This window comes from Suillus paluster (assembly GCF_016628075.1).
Source record: "Suillus paluster strain FC165 chromosome Unknown EDB91scaffold_229, whole genome shotgun sequence".
Lineage (NCBI taxonomy): Eukaryota > Fungi > Basidiomycota > Agaricomycetes > Boletales > Suillaceae > Suillus > Suillus paluster.
The window spans coordinates 1-17521 of NW_024537789.1; the positions used below are offsets into that span (position 1 = coordinate 1).

The 17521-nt window shown below is 46.4% G+C and overlaps 6 protein-coding genes across 6 annotated transcripts; 2 read left to right on the forward strand and 4 right to left on the reverse strand.

Moving 5' to 3' along the window:
- Window positions 1–2038: 2038 nt before the first annotated feature.
- On the reverse strand, window positions 2039–4709 carry EDB91DRAFT_1280577 (uncharacterized protein; the record flags this gene model as incomplete). The annotated part of the gene is made up of 7 exons (XM_041324725.1): window positions 4477–4709; window positions 4212–4415; window positions 3548–4161; window positions 3266–3493; window positions 2581–3213; window positions 2194–2525; window positions 2039–2146 (listed from the first exon to the last, which is right to left on the reverse strand). The coding sequence occupies exons 1-7, from the start codon at window positions 4611–4613 to the stop codon at window positions 2039–2041; spliced, it is 2256 nt and encodes a 751-aa protein (XP_041168979.1). The 5' UTR covers window positions 4614–4709.
- Window positions 4710–6187: 1478 nt separating this feature from the next.
- On the forward strand, window positions 6188–7291 carry EDB91DRAFT_1088769 (uncharacterized protein; the record flags this gene model as incomplete). The annotated part of the gene is made up of 8 exons (XM_041316512.1): window positions 6188–6209; window positions 6270–6365; window positions 6422–6437; window positions 6524–6653; window positions 6687–6762; window positions 6796–6821; window positions 6963–7103; window positions 7217–7291. 8 exons carry the CDS (start codon window positions 6188–6190, stop codon window positions 7289–7291), a joined length of 582 nt encoding a protein of 193 aa, XP_041168980.1.
- Window positions 7292–11489: 4198 nt separating this feature from the next.
- EDB91DRAFT_1280582 (uncharacterized protein) lies at window positions 11490–12619 on the reverse strand (the record flags this gene model as incomplete). The annotated part of the gene is made up of 5 exons (XM_041324726.1): window positions 12472–12619; window positions 12295–12416; window positions 12104–12247; window positions 11873–12043; window positions 11490–11819 (listed from the first exon to the last, which is right to left on the reverse strand). The coding sequence occupies exons 1-5, from the start codon at window positions 12602–12604 to the stop codon at window positions 11490–11492; spliced, it is 900 nt and encodes a 299-aa protein (XP_041168981.1). The 5' UTR covers window positions 12605–12619.
- A 764-nt stretch (window positions 12620–13383) lies between these two features.
- Window positions 13384–14917, reverse strand: EDB91DRAFT_1256911 (uncharacterized protein; the record flags this gene model as incomplete). Its single annotated transcript, XM_041324248.1, has 8 exons — window positions 13384–13456; window positions 13506–13684; window positions 13745–13888; window positions 13935–14057; window positions 14113–14192; window positions 14246–14462; window positions 14501–14684; window positions 14736–14917. 8 exons carry the CDS (start codon window positions 14915–14917, stop codon window positions 13384–13386), a joined length of 1182 nt encoding a protein of 393 aa, XP_041168982.1.
- Window positions 14918–15131: 214 nt separating this feature from the next.
- On the reverse strand, window positions 15132–15858 carry EDB91DRAFT_1256912 (uncharacterized protein; the record flags this gene model as incomplete). Its single annotated transcript, XM_041324249.1, has 2 exons — window positions 15132–15485; window positions 15538–15858. The coding sequence occupies 2 exons, from the start codon at window positions 15856–15858 to the stop codon at window positions 15132–15134; spliced, it is 675 nt and encodes a 224-aa protein (XP_041168983.1).
- A 242-nt stretch (window positions 15859–16100) lies between these two features.
- Window positions 16101–17002, forward strand: EDB91DRAFT_1256913 (uncharacterized protein; the record flags this gene model as incomplete). The annotated part of the gene is made up of 3 exons (XM_041324250.1): window positions 16101–16475; window positions 16532–16886; window positions 16938–17002. 3 exons carry the CDS (start codon window positions 16101–16103, stop codon window positions 17000–17002), a joined length of 795 nt encoding a protein of 264 aa, XP_041168984.1.
- Window positions 17003–17521: the final 519 nt, after the last annotated feature.

Consider the following 17521-nt stretch of genomic DNA (forward strand, 5'->3'; position numbering starts at 1 on the left):
ACGGATCGAACCGGACTTTTGGTGAACCGGACCGCTGATTCGGTCCGACGTTCGATTGCACGCTGAACGTCTCCGCAAGCGTAGCGTACTGGATAACTTGTCACCACATCAAGCCCCAGCCCACATGTCCTGCACTGCCTGTGATCCCTCTGCATTCTGTTTCACCCTCACCAAATATTATAAACCCTCCTACCGAAAGACCGAGTGGGGATTTCTGCGGATCGACATTTGCTACTGCTCCCCACCATCTCTCTGTGCCTGTTGCCATCTCCCCACACCTCATAAGTACTGATCGTATCCCCATCTATTTTAATACATTTGACGCTAAGTAAGTACACTATGAACGAGAACGAGAGAATTGATGTATCTGATCTTTTGTTGTGCGATACATCAATTTGATTGCATGCTGTCGAATCCCGATTGGGCGTCCCACCCCTCAAGGCCTCATTTGCCACTGGAGCTCATGGCACAGTACTGCATATCTTGCTGCCTCCCGAGCCCAAGTTGACGGATCAACAAACGCACCAAGCAACATCATTGAGGTACAGTTCCGTCACCTCAGGCTCACTGCCTAAAGGACAGACGCCGGCTTGGAAATCCGCCCTGAACCTGAACCTCATCCACAGTCCCCATATCTATACCTCCGTCCAGTCCTAGTACCACATTCTGCCCACAATCCAGCCCATCTTTGGTTCTGTGTGTTCCTTCCCATTTGCTTCACCGTGTCATCATGCTTAAAGGTGGGTCACTCCTTTGTTATTTTTTTTGTGATCTTCACTCTCTATCTACAGTCATCAGCGGAAACAATCTTTATGTCCCCTCCTTCCGCATACCCGCAGGCATTTACGTATCCTTCAAAATCGACGAGACGATACACTGGAAATCAGCCATCCATGTCCCATCATCCAACAATTCTGTAGCGTGGGACGATACCGTGACCCTGTAAAGCAATCCTCAAGATTTGCGGACACGATTTGATAACTGAACCTCGGTTTGTAGATCATCGCATGCATCGCCTACATTATCGGTAGAGATCAGGGCATCCTTTGAGATTGGTTGAATGCTAGGCGATGGAGAACTCATCGGAAAACTTGAAATGTCATGGGATGAGCTGCTCCGTCATGGAAATGAGCCTTTTGGTGAGTAAACTACCTCTCAGTCATGTACTTCCCCTCATGTGTCATAGATCTGTCCTTCCCATCCATTTGTGGTGTCCACCCTTCCCTTACGTTGAAAGTCGCTATTATAGACCCTCACAGAAATCAGGATGGCGCACTGCTTGACGTATGTAGAATGCAGGACAAGGGATTTGTGTCGGCCCCCGGGAACAGACGGTAGAGATTGCAGTGATAAAGCGATGATAGCAAGATGTCTCACGTAGGAGTACTTGAGAGGGATCCTCCGGAGGATGGCGGTGGAATGGGTGAATCTGATGAGGCATGCCACACACAAAGTTTGAGAAATTGCTGATCATGTGATTCAGTCACGTCTGAATCACGTTATCTACAAGCGCTTTGCAGAGCCAAGGCAAATAGCACAATTTTGCAGTTGGATTGGTGCAACAACGAGGGCTTTATTTTCCGAGCCCCACGTACTATGAAGTACGACTCTTCCTTCCTGCATATAATAGTGCCCACTTTCAGCCAATCATTGAGCGGTTTGTCCTTGTCAGGAGCTCGCCATCCTCATACCGAAGACAGACCCAGGTGAGAACCCATACGAGCGATTCAGCATTGTGCTCGTATAAAGGCTTGAATTTGCCTCCAAACACTTCCTCAAGCAGGTCCATCGCCATGAATGATACTGTACCTTCGCACCCGTTCAATATCTTGAGCCGATGATAAGTCCGACACATAATCAAGTGCATGAATACATTTTTCTCTTGTGCTAAGAAGCCTAAGTACCAGATGGGGGTCTCGAAAGGATGTATTTGCATAACCTCCGCAAGATTGATACTCTGTACTACAAGTTAATAAGATACGACGAGAGGTTCGTTTGGAACCACGTCTCAAATATAGCCTGATTGTCCAGCACAACTTTAGCCTGTGCACATCTTGGGACGAGACAATCTAGAAGAGATAGAGCAGTATTCCAGTTGGATTGGTGCGACAACGTGGGCGTTAGGGGGAAGGGCTCCTTCTGAGACCTAACTAGAAAGTCAGATTTCTCCTTCCTGCATCCATTAGCATCCACTTTCAGCCACTCATCAAGGGGTCTGCCTGTGGTCAGGAGCTTGCCCTTGTTATACCGAAGACAGACCCAGACGAGGACCCAGATGAACGATTCAGCATCGTGTCGGTATAGGTGCTCGACCTTGCCTTTCAAGGCGTCAGGTTTGAGAAGGTCGATTGACATGAATGGCACTATCCCTGTATGCTCGTTGCCCTGGGAACTACCTTGAATCGATGACAAGTCGTAGTTGTTGAGGACACCAATATATCGACCATCTGAGGTCTTGTATACCATAAGATTGCTAGGACTGACGTCACAGTGATGGATGCCCTTCTTCCAGAGGGCATAATGGCCTGGTGTCACAATCCTTAATGGACAGCAACGAGCGCAAGATGAAAGACCACTTACAATGCACTATTTGCCACCATGCAGTGAGGAACTCGTCCCCGCTCAGTTTTGTGATCGGGATAAGCTTCTTGAACATGATGATATACAAGATATGGCTGCCTTGTTGAGCATCGTCCAGTCCTAGCGCTGTCCTGATTTTCGCCGTGGATGTCCCTTCGAACTTGTGGGACCAAACTACCTCCGGGACGTGGCCCTTCACATCTAGCTCGCTCGTTGCAATCTCGTACACCTTCTTGAGTATCTCAGCCTCGCTCTTGCACTCCTCTTCTGGCCAGTAGAGCTTGGCAACCAATTCGTGGCTAGGGATGTCGTTACAGTGCCCCTGTTCCTCTCCCCGTTTCTGTAGTTGTTCCGATAACACCTTGCTTTCCACGGGAAACACAGTGGTTGCACGGCCACGCAGACTGAAGTGGGTTATGCATTGGTCAGACGTCAAATAAAATTTGAGGTCAACACCGCCGACGACAATATCGCATGATTCTTTGAATTGCGTGTTCAAACCCCATCGCTCGGAAGACATTCGCTGCATAGCAAGCAGCAAGACCAGGAAGCGGGGAAGGTCCTGAACAAAGTTGATGCCGGCGCATTGGATGGCGTCCTGTTGATCAAAATACCACATGTAAATGATGTCATCTGGTGTGGACAATCAATTCGACAAGAGGTTTGCAGTATTCTGTCAACTTACTGTTCACTACACAAGAGCTGACGTGCTGCCTCGCGATATTGGCAGCAAACATCTCCGCGACATACATGCCATTTTGGACGTTAGGAGGAAGCTTTTTTGGCTCCTTCTCTTCGGTACCGGTTTCGTTGTTGCTCTTGGCATGCTTGCTGGCAGGCTCGTTGGAGGGTAAATGATTGGAACTACATTTCTTTTCTTGTTTACTTTGGACTTGCCCAGACCCACGTCGTGCTGAATCGTGCGGGTCAGCAAGGACGCAACAGGTAGATGCTCTGGATGACTTACATTGATTGGATGGCTGATTGAAGCCTGCAGCGGCAGGCCTAGATGCCAAACTTGTTGGCTCAACAGGGTCCGTGTCCTTCGGAAGATACTGCTGTTTGGGGGCAATGTATTCCTTCACCTTGTATGTTTTAGGTGGAGCAGTCAGAGCACCCTTCTTGCGTTTGAACTCGAATGTCGAATGAACATCGCACCATTGGAAGTGGCTGTTGGGCTTCTGCGCCGCCGTTTCCATGTAAAGGCTCCGGCGCTTCTTACTACTCTCATCCTTAGCTGTCGCATCCTTACCCCTACCATCCTTACCATTTCCCTTTGCATCATTGGCCTTTCTGCTCTTGGCCCTGCCATCCTTACACTTTTCATTATTAACCTCTTCAACTTTCCACAGGCCCTTAGTGGTGTTGCAAGAGACGACAACAACATCAGGTTTGCGTTGCGCCTTTTGATCCTGATGCATTTGGTTTATAGGGTAGTCGTTATGATGAAATAGGATGTCGGTATCGTTGTTGCGCGGAGCCGTCAGTCCGGACACATTCAAGCTGTGCAGTTCAAGGAGCGCAGCATTGGCAGCTTTGACAAAATGAGGGTAAGAAGCTGGTTCTGTCGTGCATTTGGCACTGGACGGTGGCATTAATATACTTTTACACGATTTGAAATGCCTACTCACAAAGCCTTGACGTGCTCTTTGATCTTCTCATTGTTGCAGAGGTTCACAACGGCGTTGAGGGAATCTTTCAATAGTTTCGACTTCTCAATGGGAGGAACAGAAGTATCTTGGCAGCCATCTAGGAGCTCCTGTAGCATTGCATCGGCGCCGCATTGCCTGAAGTTCTCGACATCTCGCGAGTTCCACGGGCGGAGATCCGAGATCCTGCAGGCATTCATGAAGGTCAATGTCCATGTGCGATTGGCCAGAGCAAAATTCAACGTACTGGACGCCTACAGTACTGATGTGTTCGCTGATAACAGCAGAACCAACTGCATTTGGGGTGGACTTGAGTGTGGGGGCAGCGTTGACGCCGTGAGTGGGCGTCTTTGGTGCAACTGTGGTACCAGCAGTATTGGCCATGCTACTGTTAGGAAAGAAAAGTGAACTCGTTGAATACAAGAAAGTGCAGATTGAAGCTTGCTTTTAAGCCAGAATCAACCTATTGTTCAGGCATTTCTAGGCCACAATCGATACTTGGAACTAATCATTGATGCAGAATGCGGATAAGCGAGAGCCACAGTCACAGTTCAAATCATGATCACCGCCACCACCATCAACTTTTGTGGATGTCGCCCACAGTGATTACTACTCCGATGAGCTCCTTCTAATTTGTTCGATGCGCAAAACCAGCTCATTTCTAGGCCACAATTGATACTTGACACTTCGTTGATCTGGCAGAAGAGCCACAGTCATGGTTCAAATCATGACCGCCACCGCCACCATCGACTTTTTTCGACATTACCCACCATGATTACTACTCCGACCAGCTTGTTTTTTTGTTCAAGGCTCGAAACCAGCTGTCAGATAGACAAGAGAAGTCAAATTTCCATCGCTACCATCATGCATCAAGTCTCGACGTCTTCCGCCCACCATGATTTCTCCAACGAGCGTAATCGCAATCTCGTTCCTTTTTTCAGCGCGCAATACCAGCTGTGACCACTGAAGGATGAGTCAGATCTGCAGATCATCTGCATCGCTACCATCATGGCCATCAAGTTTCAATGTCGCCCGTAATTTCTCCAACAAGCATAATTGCAATATCAGTAAGTGAATTGCATTCATACGCCTCTCCTCACTATGACTCGGTCTGGGCGCAAGCCACAGACAACCCAAATTATCTCTGTTGTTTGTCTTTGACGCGTATCGTCCAATGAACATTCAGCAAAAACGATTTTGGCGCTCCGCACTGCACAGTGTCCACAAGGAGGAAAAGCATCTTGTGCAGATGTGCCTCCTTGTAGTGGCATGTTTCCGCAAGATGGCGAGTTAGACCCTCGCAAAGGAGTGGCGTGCTGCTTTGGAAACAACATAAAACGGCCTGCTTAGACCAGTAACCTGACCTGTGAATATTGATCAATGCTGCGATAAGTAACTCAACTTACCTGCGCTGCGTCTCAGGCAGGTCACAGCGAACAGTATAGTTCAATTACTACGATGATCTAACGCCAGACATTGAACACCTGGGAAATCCAGTCATACGATGGCGAGGTACGGCTTTTTCTTCTATTTTTTGGTAGGTAGAGACAATCACATTGCCACATTTACGTGATCAGCTAGTTTTTCCTAGGAGAAAAAACGGCTTCAAGCACAACGGGCGTCAAAAAACTGCCATGCCGGCGATTTGACTTGTGCAAATCGGTTAGTGACCATACCTTGGGTGTCAAGCCAGTTGTACTTCTATGAACCAACATTTTGATAGACACGTCTCATATATATATCCCTGCGTCTACTGCACACTCAACTCTGACTCTGTAAGTGGCCTTAACTGCAGGAGCTCATGTCCTCACCATGTCGTTATTCTACATCTAAACAGCAGCTCGATGGATCTGACAGCGAGGACTTTCGTTCCAAGCTCGTTTCTTTTTTGAAAAACGTGAAAGGCGCCGAAACCTTTGACATGCACCAACAGTCCTGAAAAATCATCGATCTCGACAATGGGCGGCAGTGCACTTACTGGTTTTTGTTTTGTTTTTGTTATTATTTGTCTTTATTTGACAAAACAAAACAAAAAACAAGAACACAAAAACCTCCGTCTATTGCCAATCGGCAAAGGGATACATTCGATAGATGACATTTCCAGCTACTACGGAGATCTGACACTATCAATGTCAGGTAAGTTATGCTGCTCTCACTTATATTAACTAGTTCATGCCAGTGATACGATGTAGGTGGCGTGACTGGTGAGTACGTGAGATATGGTGTCAATACCGTTCTTAGCAACAACTTGCAGATTGCCGAAAACAGTACTATCAAAGTCTGCCTTGTCGTAGGTCGGGTCGATTTGAAACGTCCGACGCACCAACAAACCTGAAAAACATCGACATCGACAATCTTGACAAGACGACTGCAAATGGCCACTCACACATGGACGGCAGTGCTCCTGCTGGTGGAGAGTCCTCCGTCGATCAGATCCATTGGTGTGACTTGTTCTAGGGACAGGTTGATCACATGGATGCATTCGATAGATCACTTTTTGGTTACTACGAAGATCTGACATCATCATCGTCAGGTAAGATATCTTGCTCTTGCTTATATTGATTAGCTCATGATGACGATGTAGCTCGACTCGTGAGTACATGAAACACGTTGTTATACTGTTCTTATATGCTGGCAAGTAGTTGAAAACAGTACGATCAGACCTTGCCTCATCGTAGGTTAGGTCCATTTTAAACCTCCGACACACCAACTATCTTGATGAGACCATTGTAGATGTCCACGCTCATGGACGCCAGTGCTCCTGCTGGTGGAGAGTTTTCCATCTATCTCATTGCCGTGATCCATTTCTCAAAGGGATGCGTTCACGAGATGACCTTTCCGGCTACCACGGAGATCTGGCACTATCAATGTCAGGTAAGATATCTCACTTCCATTGACTAGTTTATGCCAGCCATACGATGACGAGGCAGCTCGATTGATGAGTATATGAGATATGTTGTCAATACTGTCCTCATCAATCCTTACAGGTTGCCGAAAATGTCCGACACACCGACAATCATGAAAAATCGTCGGCATCGGCAATCTTGACAAGATCATTGTGATATTAGCTTATAATGACGATGTAGCTCGACTTGTGAGTACTGTTATTGATATTGTTCTTAGCAAGAGCTTACAGATTGATCAGAGTCTGCCTCATCGTAGGTTAGTTCCATTTGGAACCCCCGACATTGACAATCTTGACGAGACCATTTTGCCTAAATGGCCAATCATACGGGCGGCAGTGCTGCTGCTGCTGGAGAGTCCCCCGTCGTATCCCTGTGATACTTTTCACAGGGATGCGTTGGACAGATGACTTCTTGGCTAGTGCGGAGATCTAACATCATGTTAACGTCGCGTAATATCCTGCCCTCAATATTGACTAGTTCATGCCAGAAATGCGCCTAAGTATGAATAAGAACTTCAGGATGATAATATAGTATTCTGCATTAATTTATCTGAAATATATGCAGACACAGGGGCGCCCACCCAGTCCGTTGTGCAAGGATAGAGCTACAACCTCACACATGCTTTCTGTGCCTTCTTCTCCTTTGATGATGAGTGTCCCCCAAGCATTCAAAATCACATGTGCGAACCGGAAAGCGAATCGTCACGATGTCATCGGGTTTGTGTGTCTTTGATGCAGTCTTCACGACATCAAGGTTGGATCCTAGGAGGATGAAAATGTTGCATGTGTGTTGGGAGAAAGCGAGAGGATGTGTCGATGTGGACAGAGGGAATGAGCTTAGAATTTTTCCGCTTCATAGAGGTGGCTCGGACGTGTGTGTATTTCAAAGGACCGTCTGGTATCACCCTTGAAGGAAAGTGTTAGGTGTACTGTTTTTTCCTGATGCTGGACGAGCTGCGGTGTCGAATGAAAAATTGACACTCACCGCTTGGCAGTCATGTCCTGGGGTTGAGGCTCACCAGTCCCTGTAGCTATGATGCATCAAGCCTGCTAACTACAAGTCACAGGTGATGCATCATCTATGCTTCTTAGCCTGATTTTTGATGCATTAGAACATGCTAAGTAGCAGACCTACTGTGATGTACCGCCATATGAATCAGTACCATCAAATGAATCACTTCATGCATAACACCAACACAACACAACCTTATGACTAGCAAAGCACTATTATATACTCCTGCATACATGCATTATCACCTGCACAAATTTTGACTGACATTGAATGAGAAAAAATTATGATGTCTCAATTACCACCGATGACACACCCCATTTTGGGCAATTTGAAAATTATGCCTCGAAGGGTGCAGCATTGACATTCGAAAACTTTTCAAAGATAGCTGGAATATATAGGAGTACCTTCTAGGTATCTATTACATTGAGATTTATCGAAATTCATGAAGTGTAGCAACTCTGGTGAGTGAAATGGTTGGAATGTATGTGTGACTCGGCAACTGTAAGATCCAAAGTGTAGTGTTTGGTAAGGTTCAATGTCTGATTTGTAGTAAGCATACACGTTGTGGGGAACATCCCCACTGTAGGCCTGTATCCCGCATATTTCCCATGCCTTCCCACCTTTTTCCCGCGCGTTCCGCTACCCATCCGCATCTTCCCCGACCCGTCCGCTACACGGAACCAAGCGGAACCCAGCGGAACCCAGCGGAACAATCGCGTACCACACGCATTATATTCCTTCAGCCTTCGGAACATCCTCCTCCGTCCTGTCCATGTCCTTCCATCCTCGCTGGTGAGTACTAGCTATGTTCCCTGTGTCACTAACATGTTCCTATCTCATTTCCCATGTGTTACGGTACTTATATGGATCCTTCCACTACTCGGGACCAATTCCTTATCTCACAGCCTCACCCGGTTGTAGCATATCGCATTTCGGAACCCCTTCCTATATAGGTAGCAATAGATGGGATCTTAGTTTTTTACCTTCTGATAGACTTGACTCCACTTCCACTTACAGAGTACTTCCCAGTACTCCACTCACTGTTTAAGATATCTTCCCGAATCTATTCCTGATCACATTGCATCGTTCCCGCCCCCGTGAGTTCCGCTCGAAACGCCTGACATCGGATCCGACGACTTGGAGCAAGTACCAGACACAAGCCTGGTCTGACTTTGCCCAATCATCCTCCTGCAGGCTCATAGTTTCTTTTCCCTCCATTTGTTCCCCATTAGTTCCGTTTGTTCCCCGTTTGTCCTGTTTGCTCTGCATTAGTTCCGTTAGTTCCCCGTAGTTCCACTCATCGCGCGCTGAGTTCCGCTCGTCGGGAACCCTCCGCATCTTTGTGTTCCCAGTCCTAGTAAGGACCGGAACCCTTCGGGTCGCTAGACAGAGTCTAGTCTTTGTTTCCTCGCACTTATTTGAGGACTCGGTACCCAGTAGCAATCCCCTCGGGACGAGTATAAGCCTCGCACCCTTGTTAGACTTCTGATTCACACAGAGTCTATTTTCCTCACCCACAATGTGATTCATTTGGCGGTACTGGCCACTTAATGTACCTGTTCACTGTTTTCGCTACACAATGCGAACAACGGTGTATTTTTGAAAAAAAAAAATTACAGAGATTGTCTGTACAAGTACATCTAATGTCTCCAACCTACTTAGACAATGATAAGAAAAGTTGTTGCGTATTGCGAAGCCAATTTGTAATGTTGTGATTCATTTGGCGGTACATCACAGTATAGTGTATAGCTTGGTCATGTGATGACCGCAATTTTGGCTTCCAAAAGCGGAAATTCACTCATTTTGGTCACCCCCTCATGTCAGGCCTATTCCCACACACCATACCTCCGCATTTTTCAGCCACATGGTGTGGGAATTACCCCACAACACCCAAAACATCACCCAATTTGGTATACCCCACAATTATAATTATTCTCACACCCTCCCCACCTCACTGCAGCTTCACCAGCACACTACAATAGGTCCCTGTTCATATATAGGTAGTAGTTTAGCATATATATGTATAATATAATATAATAGACCGCTTTTTTGTTTATTTGTGTGACAGCTCCCCCTCCAGGCCCCTTTCAAAATAAGGTAGTAGGGCCTGGAGGGGGAGCTGTCACACAAATAAACAAAAAAGCGGTCTATTATATTATATTATACATATATATGCTAAACTACTACCTATATATGAACAGGGACCTATTGTAGTGTGCTGGTGAAGCTGCAGTGAGGTGGGGAGGGTGTAAGAATAATTATAATTGTGGGGAATACCAAATTGGGTGGTGTTTGAGGTGTTGTGGGGTAATTCCCACACCATGTGGCTGAAAAATGCGGAGGTGTGAGGTGTGGGGATAATGTGGGGAGGCCTGGCATGATGATGCATCAATGATACATCACTATGCATCATTTTGCCAACTGGGATCATCAGATGAGGTTCAGGCACCACTGCTCACTAACATGGTTGATGCATCATCAAAATCTGCTACTTAGCCTGTTTTTATGCATCATTATGACAGTATAGCCTGTGAGGCTATATATTTGGTTAAGCAGTTTGTGGACGAGACAGGTTGGAGATGTAGCATTTGCTTGTCGCGGGTGATCGATGAGACAAAGTCATCAGGTTGGAACTAGCAGTGGACTTAATGCAAGCAACCATGCTTGCGGAGAAAAGGGAGGACATCAAGAAGTCTAGACGCATCATTATCATCTCAACAATCACCAGCAGGTAAAAAGCATGCGGACGCCCGACCATGCAGAGTCCAGACTGCTTGTGCTAGCAAAGTTCTTTGTTTGATCGGATCTGGTCTGCTCAACTTTCGCAACATACAGACATATCTTAGCACATACTTATTAAGGTTCGAGCGTGTTGGGAGTGAGAACTAGAAAGTAAAACTTCAGCCTTTATTGAAAGAACTCTAAAGTATAATACATACCTAGAAAGTAAACTAGTAAATGATTAGTGTTGTGTATATGATAGGTAAGAATGCTAAATACTTACACTTCAGTCTTCATTGAAAGAACTGAAGTGTCTCATTCTAACTACTACGTCTTTTATACTACAGGATATATTGATTGCTATACACTGGTAAGTCCTTTTACCGTTTGCTTGATAATAGCTGACTATGATTTGTTGGTGTTCTTACTTGTCCACGGTGATGCTCGTATTGCGTGACGTGAACATTAGTCATTGACGACTCATTGTGTCTTCTCGTCTATGCCCAACAATACTATCCTTGCGAGGCTACATCTTTGTATCTCGCATGCCGTACATGTTTTTAGGTCCAATGGTACGTTCATTGAACTTACACCAACAATATTACAGACAATACTACAACCTCTATGCAGTGGACTCCGGCAGGGTGCTTATATACAGTGCAGACATCATCGAAGATAGTTGATGTACTGGATTTCCATTGCTTTTCAGAATTATGGCATTGCCTCCTGCTGCTCCATCATATCGGTCCAAGATCTGTGCAAATACCTCGGCTGCACCGCTCATATGCAAAATTCGAGAGATGGCTGCATGTAGGGCGATGAAATGAGGGTTAGGCAACGGTATGTCTCGTGTAGGGGCAGTGTGATTCCGGAAGGTGATAGTTCTATCGAGAATGTTGCGATGTATCCACCGCCCGCTGCTAACTTCCTTGACTACGTACTCGTCTTCTCGCTGGAGCGCTGATCAATATGAGGCATTGTGAGGACGAAAGCCTGCAGACTCACCTCCATCTGTTCGAGGTATACTTTTAGCTTATCAAAAACAGTGTGGGCATAGGGTTCGAGCATCATGCTGTTGGAAGGATCATCTACGAGCCTTTCCATATCTTGAATAGTTTCTTCAGATATTCCTGAGTAATGTCGAATGATATTCCACGTCGCAGCCGCAGTATGCGCCTGTGTAGTAATCCAACTCGAGGGTCAGGATTAATGCTGACCTGGCAGAGAAATCCTTACTTGTTCCAGGGTGAAAACACCAACGGCCCATTTCAGGATGTGCGCTCCTGTCAAGGTCACCCAAGCCTGATCGCTACTGGCGGGCCTGTGTTCTCCATCCCACATACCAGTAACAACACATCTATAACCATCTTGCCAATTAAGCTGTTGGAGTTAATGCTGAAAGCCACCTTTCTGACAGTGGGACGTACATCGCTCCTAAATCCGCTACGCCGTTCTGGACTGACACTTATGAGGCTGCCATAGGTGTTGTCAATAGTGGGCATGGCTTGATCAGAAATCAGGTCTGATGGCTGGTGAGATCCGGCTGTGACTACCAAGGGGAAATCACATTGGTATTCATGGCAGACACTTAAGTTATAACTTACATGGCCATAGCAGATACATGAACCAAGTCCTCGCGAGGTTGACTTGCTCGTAGATCTCCGGACATGCACAAATAGCACAGGCGGTATAACACTTGGATTTTTCACCACCGCTTTGGCGAGCGTTCCTCAGCATCGTGTCTAGAACCCTAGATGCATCTACATTGTTCACACGTGGTGGTGTTTTGATCCACCTGTTTTGCTTCGTCACTAGCTGGTCTAGGATTTGTCAAGCCTGCTCCACATAGGTCGCAGTGGATATATCAGCGTTTTGCATGGACAGATACACGTTCTCATTGAAACTGATGATGGAATCAGGTTCGCTGATGGTCTCACTCAGGTCGCTCATATTGCTTGTGGTTCATGAGTGAGACATGTCAGAGGACAATATTAAAGGTGCACTGGGGTGACCACTGCCAAGTGATCAGTGACTAATACACATCAGCAAAACCCTTGTGTGATTTGAGGTGATGTACAGTACAACACGGTGCCATACAGTGACTGCAGCATCATAGTGAAGTCCCCCCTTGTGCAGTGGAGCTACAGTGACACATAGCGCTGCCAATCTGAGTCAAGCTGTGCATGAACTATTTTTCGCTACCCAAAAAATCTCACGATCACTAAATATAGCGCTGTGCAGACTATTCCTGGCACTGTGCAGACTATTATTACTGGCACTGTGCAGACTAATACTGGCACTGTGTGGTACTGTATAACCACCTCTAGTAGCTATATAGCAATACACTGAGTTGTACACTACTACTAGTATTACTATTGTGCACATCAGATGCTTCAGAAAATTTCTTGCATGCCACAGCCGGTATAAGCGCAACACGAAAACATTAGCATTGAAGCAGGGTAATACTATGGTAGTAGTAGTAATAATGTGATCAATGAGACTAGTACTATACTATATCAATTGAGTTCAACCACCCAGTCAGAATCACTCTTGATGCCTTGAGGTTCGCTGTCAACAACAACCCCGGTCCTGTCTCGATGATCAGTAATACCACTATAAAATACAAAGGAAAACATACATGCCAGCCACAGCCCAAGATCGGAGCTCGTCATCAAGCTTCTCGCAATGATATTCGTCATCTGTGACCTGCTTGAGCATACTCGTTAGTTTCCTGTACACCTTTTCAGAATCTCCCAAGGCCATTTGCTTCGTGTTCACGTGGCCATACATTGAGTAGACGTGAATAACATTGCGAACCTGAAATATAATGAGTCAATAACAAAAACAACGATGTACATACTGATTCAATAGACTTACAATGGTCGCGACAAGGAGAAGGGCTTTGCAAGGGATGGTGTGATGAAATTCGGGAAATTGTCGTAAAGATTTCGAACCACCATCATAGAATGCTTGAAGGCAGACAGAGTGGAGGCTGCTGTGCGCAAAGTTAGAAGTACGATCCTGTTAGAAGATTAGTCTCGGTTTTCAAGGTCATGATGGTGCATACACGCTCGTCACATTCTCCACACAAAAATGTCGAGCTCTTCAATAACGCCTTCGCCTTCTGTTTGATCTCACTCTTGCTACCGCTCAGCTTGTACTCCACAGGAACAACGTTAATCGCGATTTGCTTGATCCTACTGTGAAAGTTGATGGAATCATTGTAAATCTGTCAGAGCACGGACTTGAGTATTGATAGGGGAATCTCGAATGAAAACGACACTTATGACAGTGGCCATGTCATACTCGTACTGGGGATAGAAATCTGGACAAAATTGTTAGTGGTGCGCTACTATTAGACCAGTCAGAAATAAATACCTGCTTCAAGACGGCGGTTTTGTGCCTCCCAAGCCACAATTGATTCCGTGATTAGTTCCAGGCATATACCAGTGTCACTAAGGGCTTCCTTGCATGCAGGTAATGGGTCTGCGATGGCAAGATGCAACCTAAAGCAGGCCTTGGTATAATTCAGCAGTTTGACCCAAAGATCCAGGAAGAAACCAAGTGTCTTTCGTTTTGCAACAATGGCACCGTCCTGTGTACTCTTTGAATCAGTATTGACTTTCATGTCACCTGAGTCCCCAGCCGCTTGACAATTGTTGTTTCACTGGAGATTGCTGGTGCGAGCGCGCTTGGTTTTCGGCTGGTTGACAGTGAAGCCAGAATAGTGTACTGAATGCAAGTACGTCGGTGATGGAGAACGAGCACAACCATTAGTCTTGTGATGCCATTTGACGACATCATAATCCACGTTAGGCTGATGGATATGATGAATCTGAGACGAGTATAAAATATGGTAATTACTTACCACTTCTGCGATTGCATTGGAGCAAGCTTGTGGTTGGCTCCATTTACCAGGATCTTCACACCTGTTCCGCCCGTGGTCCTTTCAAGATGCATGCCCACTGGCAGGGCGGCCGACGGGTCATTCTGCCTGACCTTGACGGCGCTGGGTGTGGTCGATATCCTGATCCTCATCATGATCTTCATGTCTGTCAAGTGAGAATTTGACGGGTGGAGATGTACGCATTTTGTCATCGCTCGGATGGGAATTGTCGTCACTGACAATGTTTAACTCATCACAAACCTCGGACATATCCTTGTCACTGTGATGTTCAGTTTCTTCATTTTCTGAGATAGAACCAGGTTGAAAGATGGAGGAAGCACTGTCTGCAAGAGCTCCACCTGCCCCCGAAGACTTTTTTCAAACAGGTGGGTTGGATGGCTTTGGGGGTGGGATGGTAGGCTGCGCCGCAGGTGCACGCATGACAGGCTTTTGGCGTGGAATGGTAGGCTGCACTGCAGGTGCACGCATGACAGGCGGCTTGACAGTGGGCCTTGTTGCAACTTCCACGTGGGTATGGGAGCATGGTCTATCCTGTTGAATATGAGAGTTTGAATGCACAGGATGCTCCAATCCCAAAGGCTGCAAACCGACGTAACCTGGAGGAATGGGGTTATTCTGTAACCCAAACCGTTCACCGTTCACTCCAACGTGCAGAGTAGGTGCAGAACCTGCACCATCCAATCGATCTGGTGTCTGAACTGCTGGTACAGCCTATGGAATATCAAGCATAAGGGAATGTGTAGCTTCACGTCATAGAACTTACTGTTTTTTGACCCTTCCTGCAAGTTCTCTTTTTCACTGGAGACGGCACCATGATGTTCTTCGGCTCTCCATCAGGTATAGCAAACTGTCGTCCCTTGCCAGCACGTCTTGCTGGATCATCAATCACGGCCTCTCCAACCTTCCTTAACTGAGAGGCCATTCCACCCTTTCCAGCGTTGGGACGCTTGGTACGCCGGGGCCCCGAAGGTGAGTCAACCTGAGGCTTGACAAGTCTGAGTGGAGTCATGATCCCCGAGTTGTTATCGCTGTGCGCTGAGGAATCGAATAGCACCACTTGTCGCAGACTCTTCTTCCTGCCCATGGTTGGTGGAGAAAACAAAGGCAAAGACAGACTCAGATGGCGGCCTAGTCAACTCGCCAATTAAACCAAGTCCCATGATATGAGGTAAAATGCAACTGTAGACTTGTAATTGAATCAAGCAACATAGTATTACTGTTACATAAGTCTATGTGTTCCCGCCTACCATGCCATAATAATACTCCCGTAGACACCCGTCTATTCACTCCGTGAATTGTTTCAACTAGATACATTGATATTGCATCATGCCCTCTACCATTAACGACCAAGCCTTAGCGACACCAACTGTAGCTATTCCTGTGTCGTCCAGCCCACTCAATGCTGCGATACCTGCTTCTCCCTCCCAAGCCGAAAAAGTCCGTGTTATTTCTAAGCATACCATCCCCCAGACTCCCGTTATACATCCACTCACTGGCAAGTCTGTACAATGTACAAGGTCAACTGAAACTCCTAGGGCTATTGGTGCTCTTTCAAAATACATACCCTCCAAGGATGGAGGGCTCATGCAACACTTGAACTCGCCAAATATCTCAGAGTCGCACCACAGCATTGCTGCCCATTTGTCCGCCCTCCAGCCAAACAAGGATTGTGATGATAGCGACGCTAGTACTACTGGTGATGTAAATTATGCATCAATTCGTGTTCATGCTATATTATGAGTGCTGATATCGCCTAGGAATCCACTGACTCCACCGAACTCAGAGAAGCTAGAGCCATACTTGTTTTGGACGCCTCCAGAGCACAGCGAGACGTTTGTCTTGCAGAAAAAAGGCTTGCAGACTCCATCATCAAGGAGAATGATGCACTTGGGAGGCTATACAGGTTCCAAGCAGGCGAAGCTCAGAAACAGCTCGTGAACGCCAACATCGGTATTGGTTATATACGCCATTCCATCCGCAAGAGTGGCATCGCATTATTGGAGGAATCAAAGCCCCGAAAACGTCGCCGCACCTCTGAAAGTCAAACTAATGATCTGGATGTTGAACGTTCTCCGAGTCAACCACTGGTAGCCAACCCAGCCACGATGCCAGGTAAGCAAAATTTGATTGTACAGTATCTCTTCAATTCACATACTCCACAAGATCCTCTGATGCTTGAACCTGAGCCCACTTGCAACTATGACTCGGAGGCCTCTGTCAAAGGTTGATAATGTTGTCTGTCCTATGTCCTGTTGTCAAATTGTACCTAGCATACATACACTGTGCCAACCCCTGTTGCCTCCAATCCAAGTCTCTTTTCAATAAGTTGTAATGTGTACTGCTGTGATGGTGGCAGCTCATATACTTATTTGAATCTTGCACAATCAGTGAGGATAATTTATTTGACATGAAGTATGCTACAGAGTGCTGCAGTCCACTGTGTACTGCTACACGCCTCTGTATACCACTGTATACTGCTGTGGAGCACGCTGTGTTTCAGGTTTAAACTCCGCTCTTGCTCAAAAGTCCCAGCTGCTGTCTCCATAGCTCATGGGCTTCATAGTTGTATATTGAATCTGACAGCGTCGATAACTGCGCTAGCTCAGTATCAGAATTGTGCAAAAAGACAGACTTGAAGAGGATTATTACTAGTAGGAGCAGCATGATTTTGGCAATTGAATGTATGTCCACACTAGATATGTCAGCTGGCTGCCAGTGTCAAGCTGCCACCTAGGCCAATAGTCCTT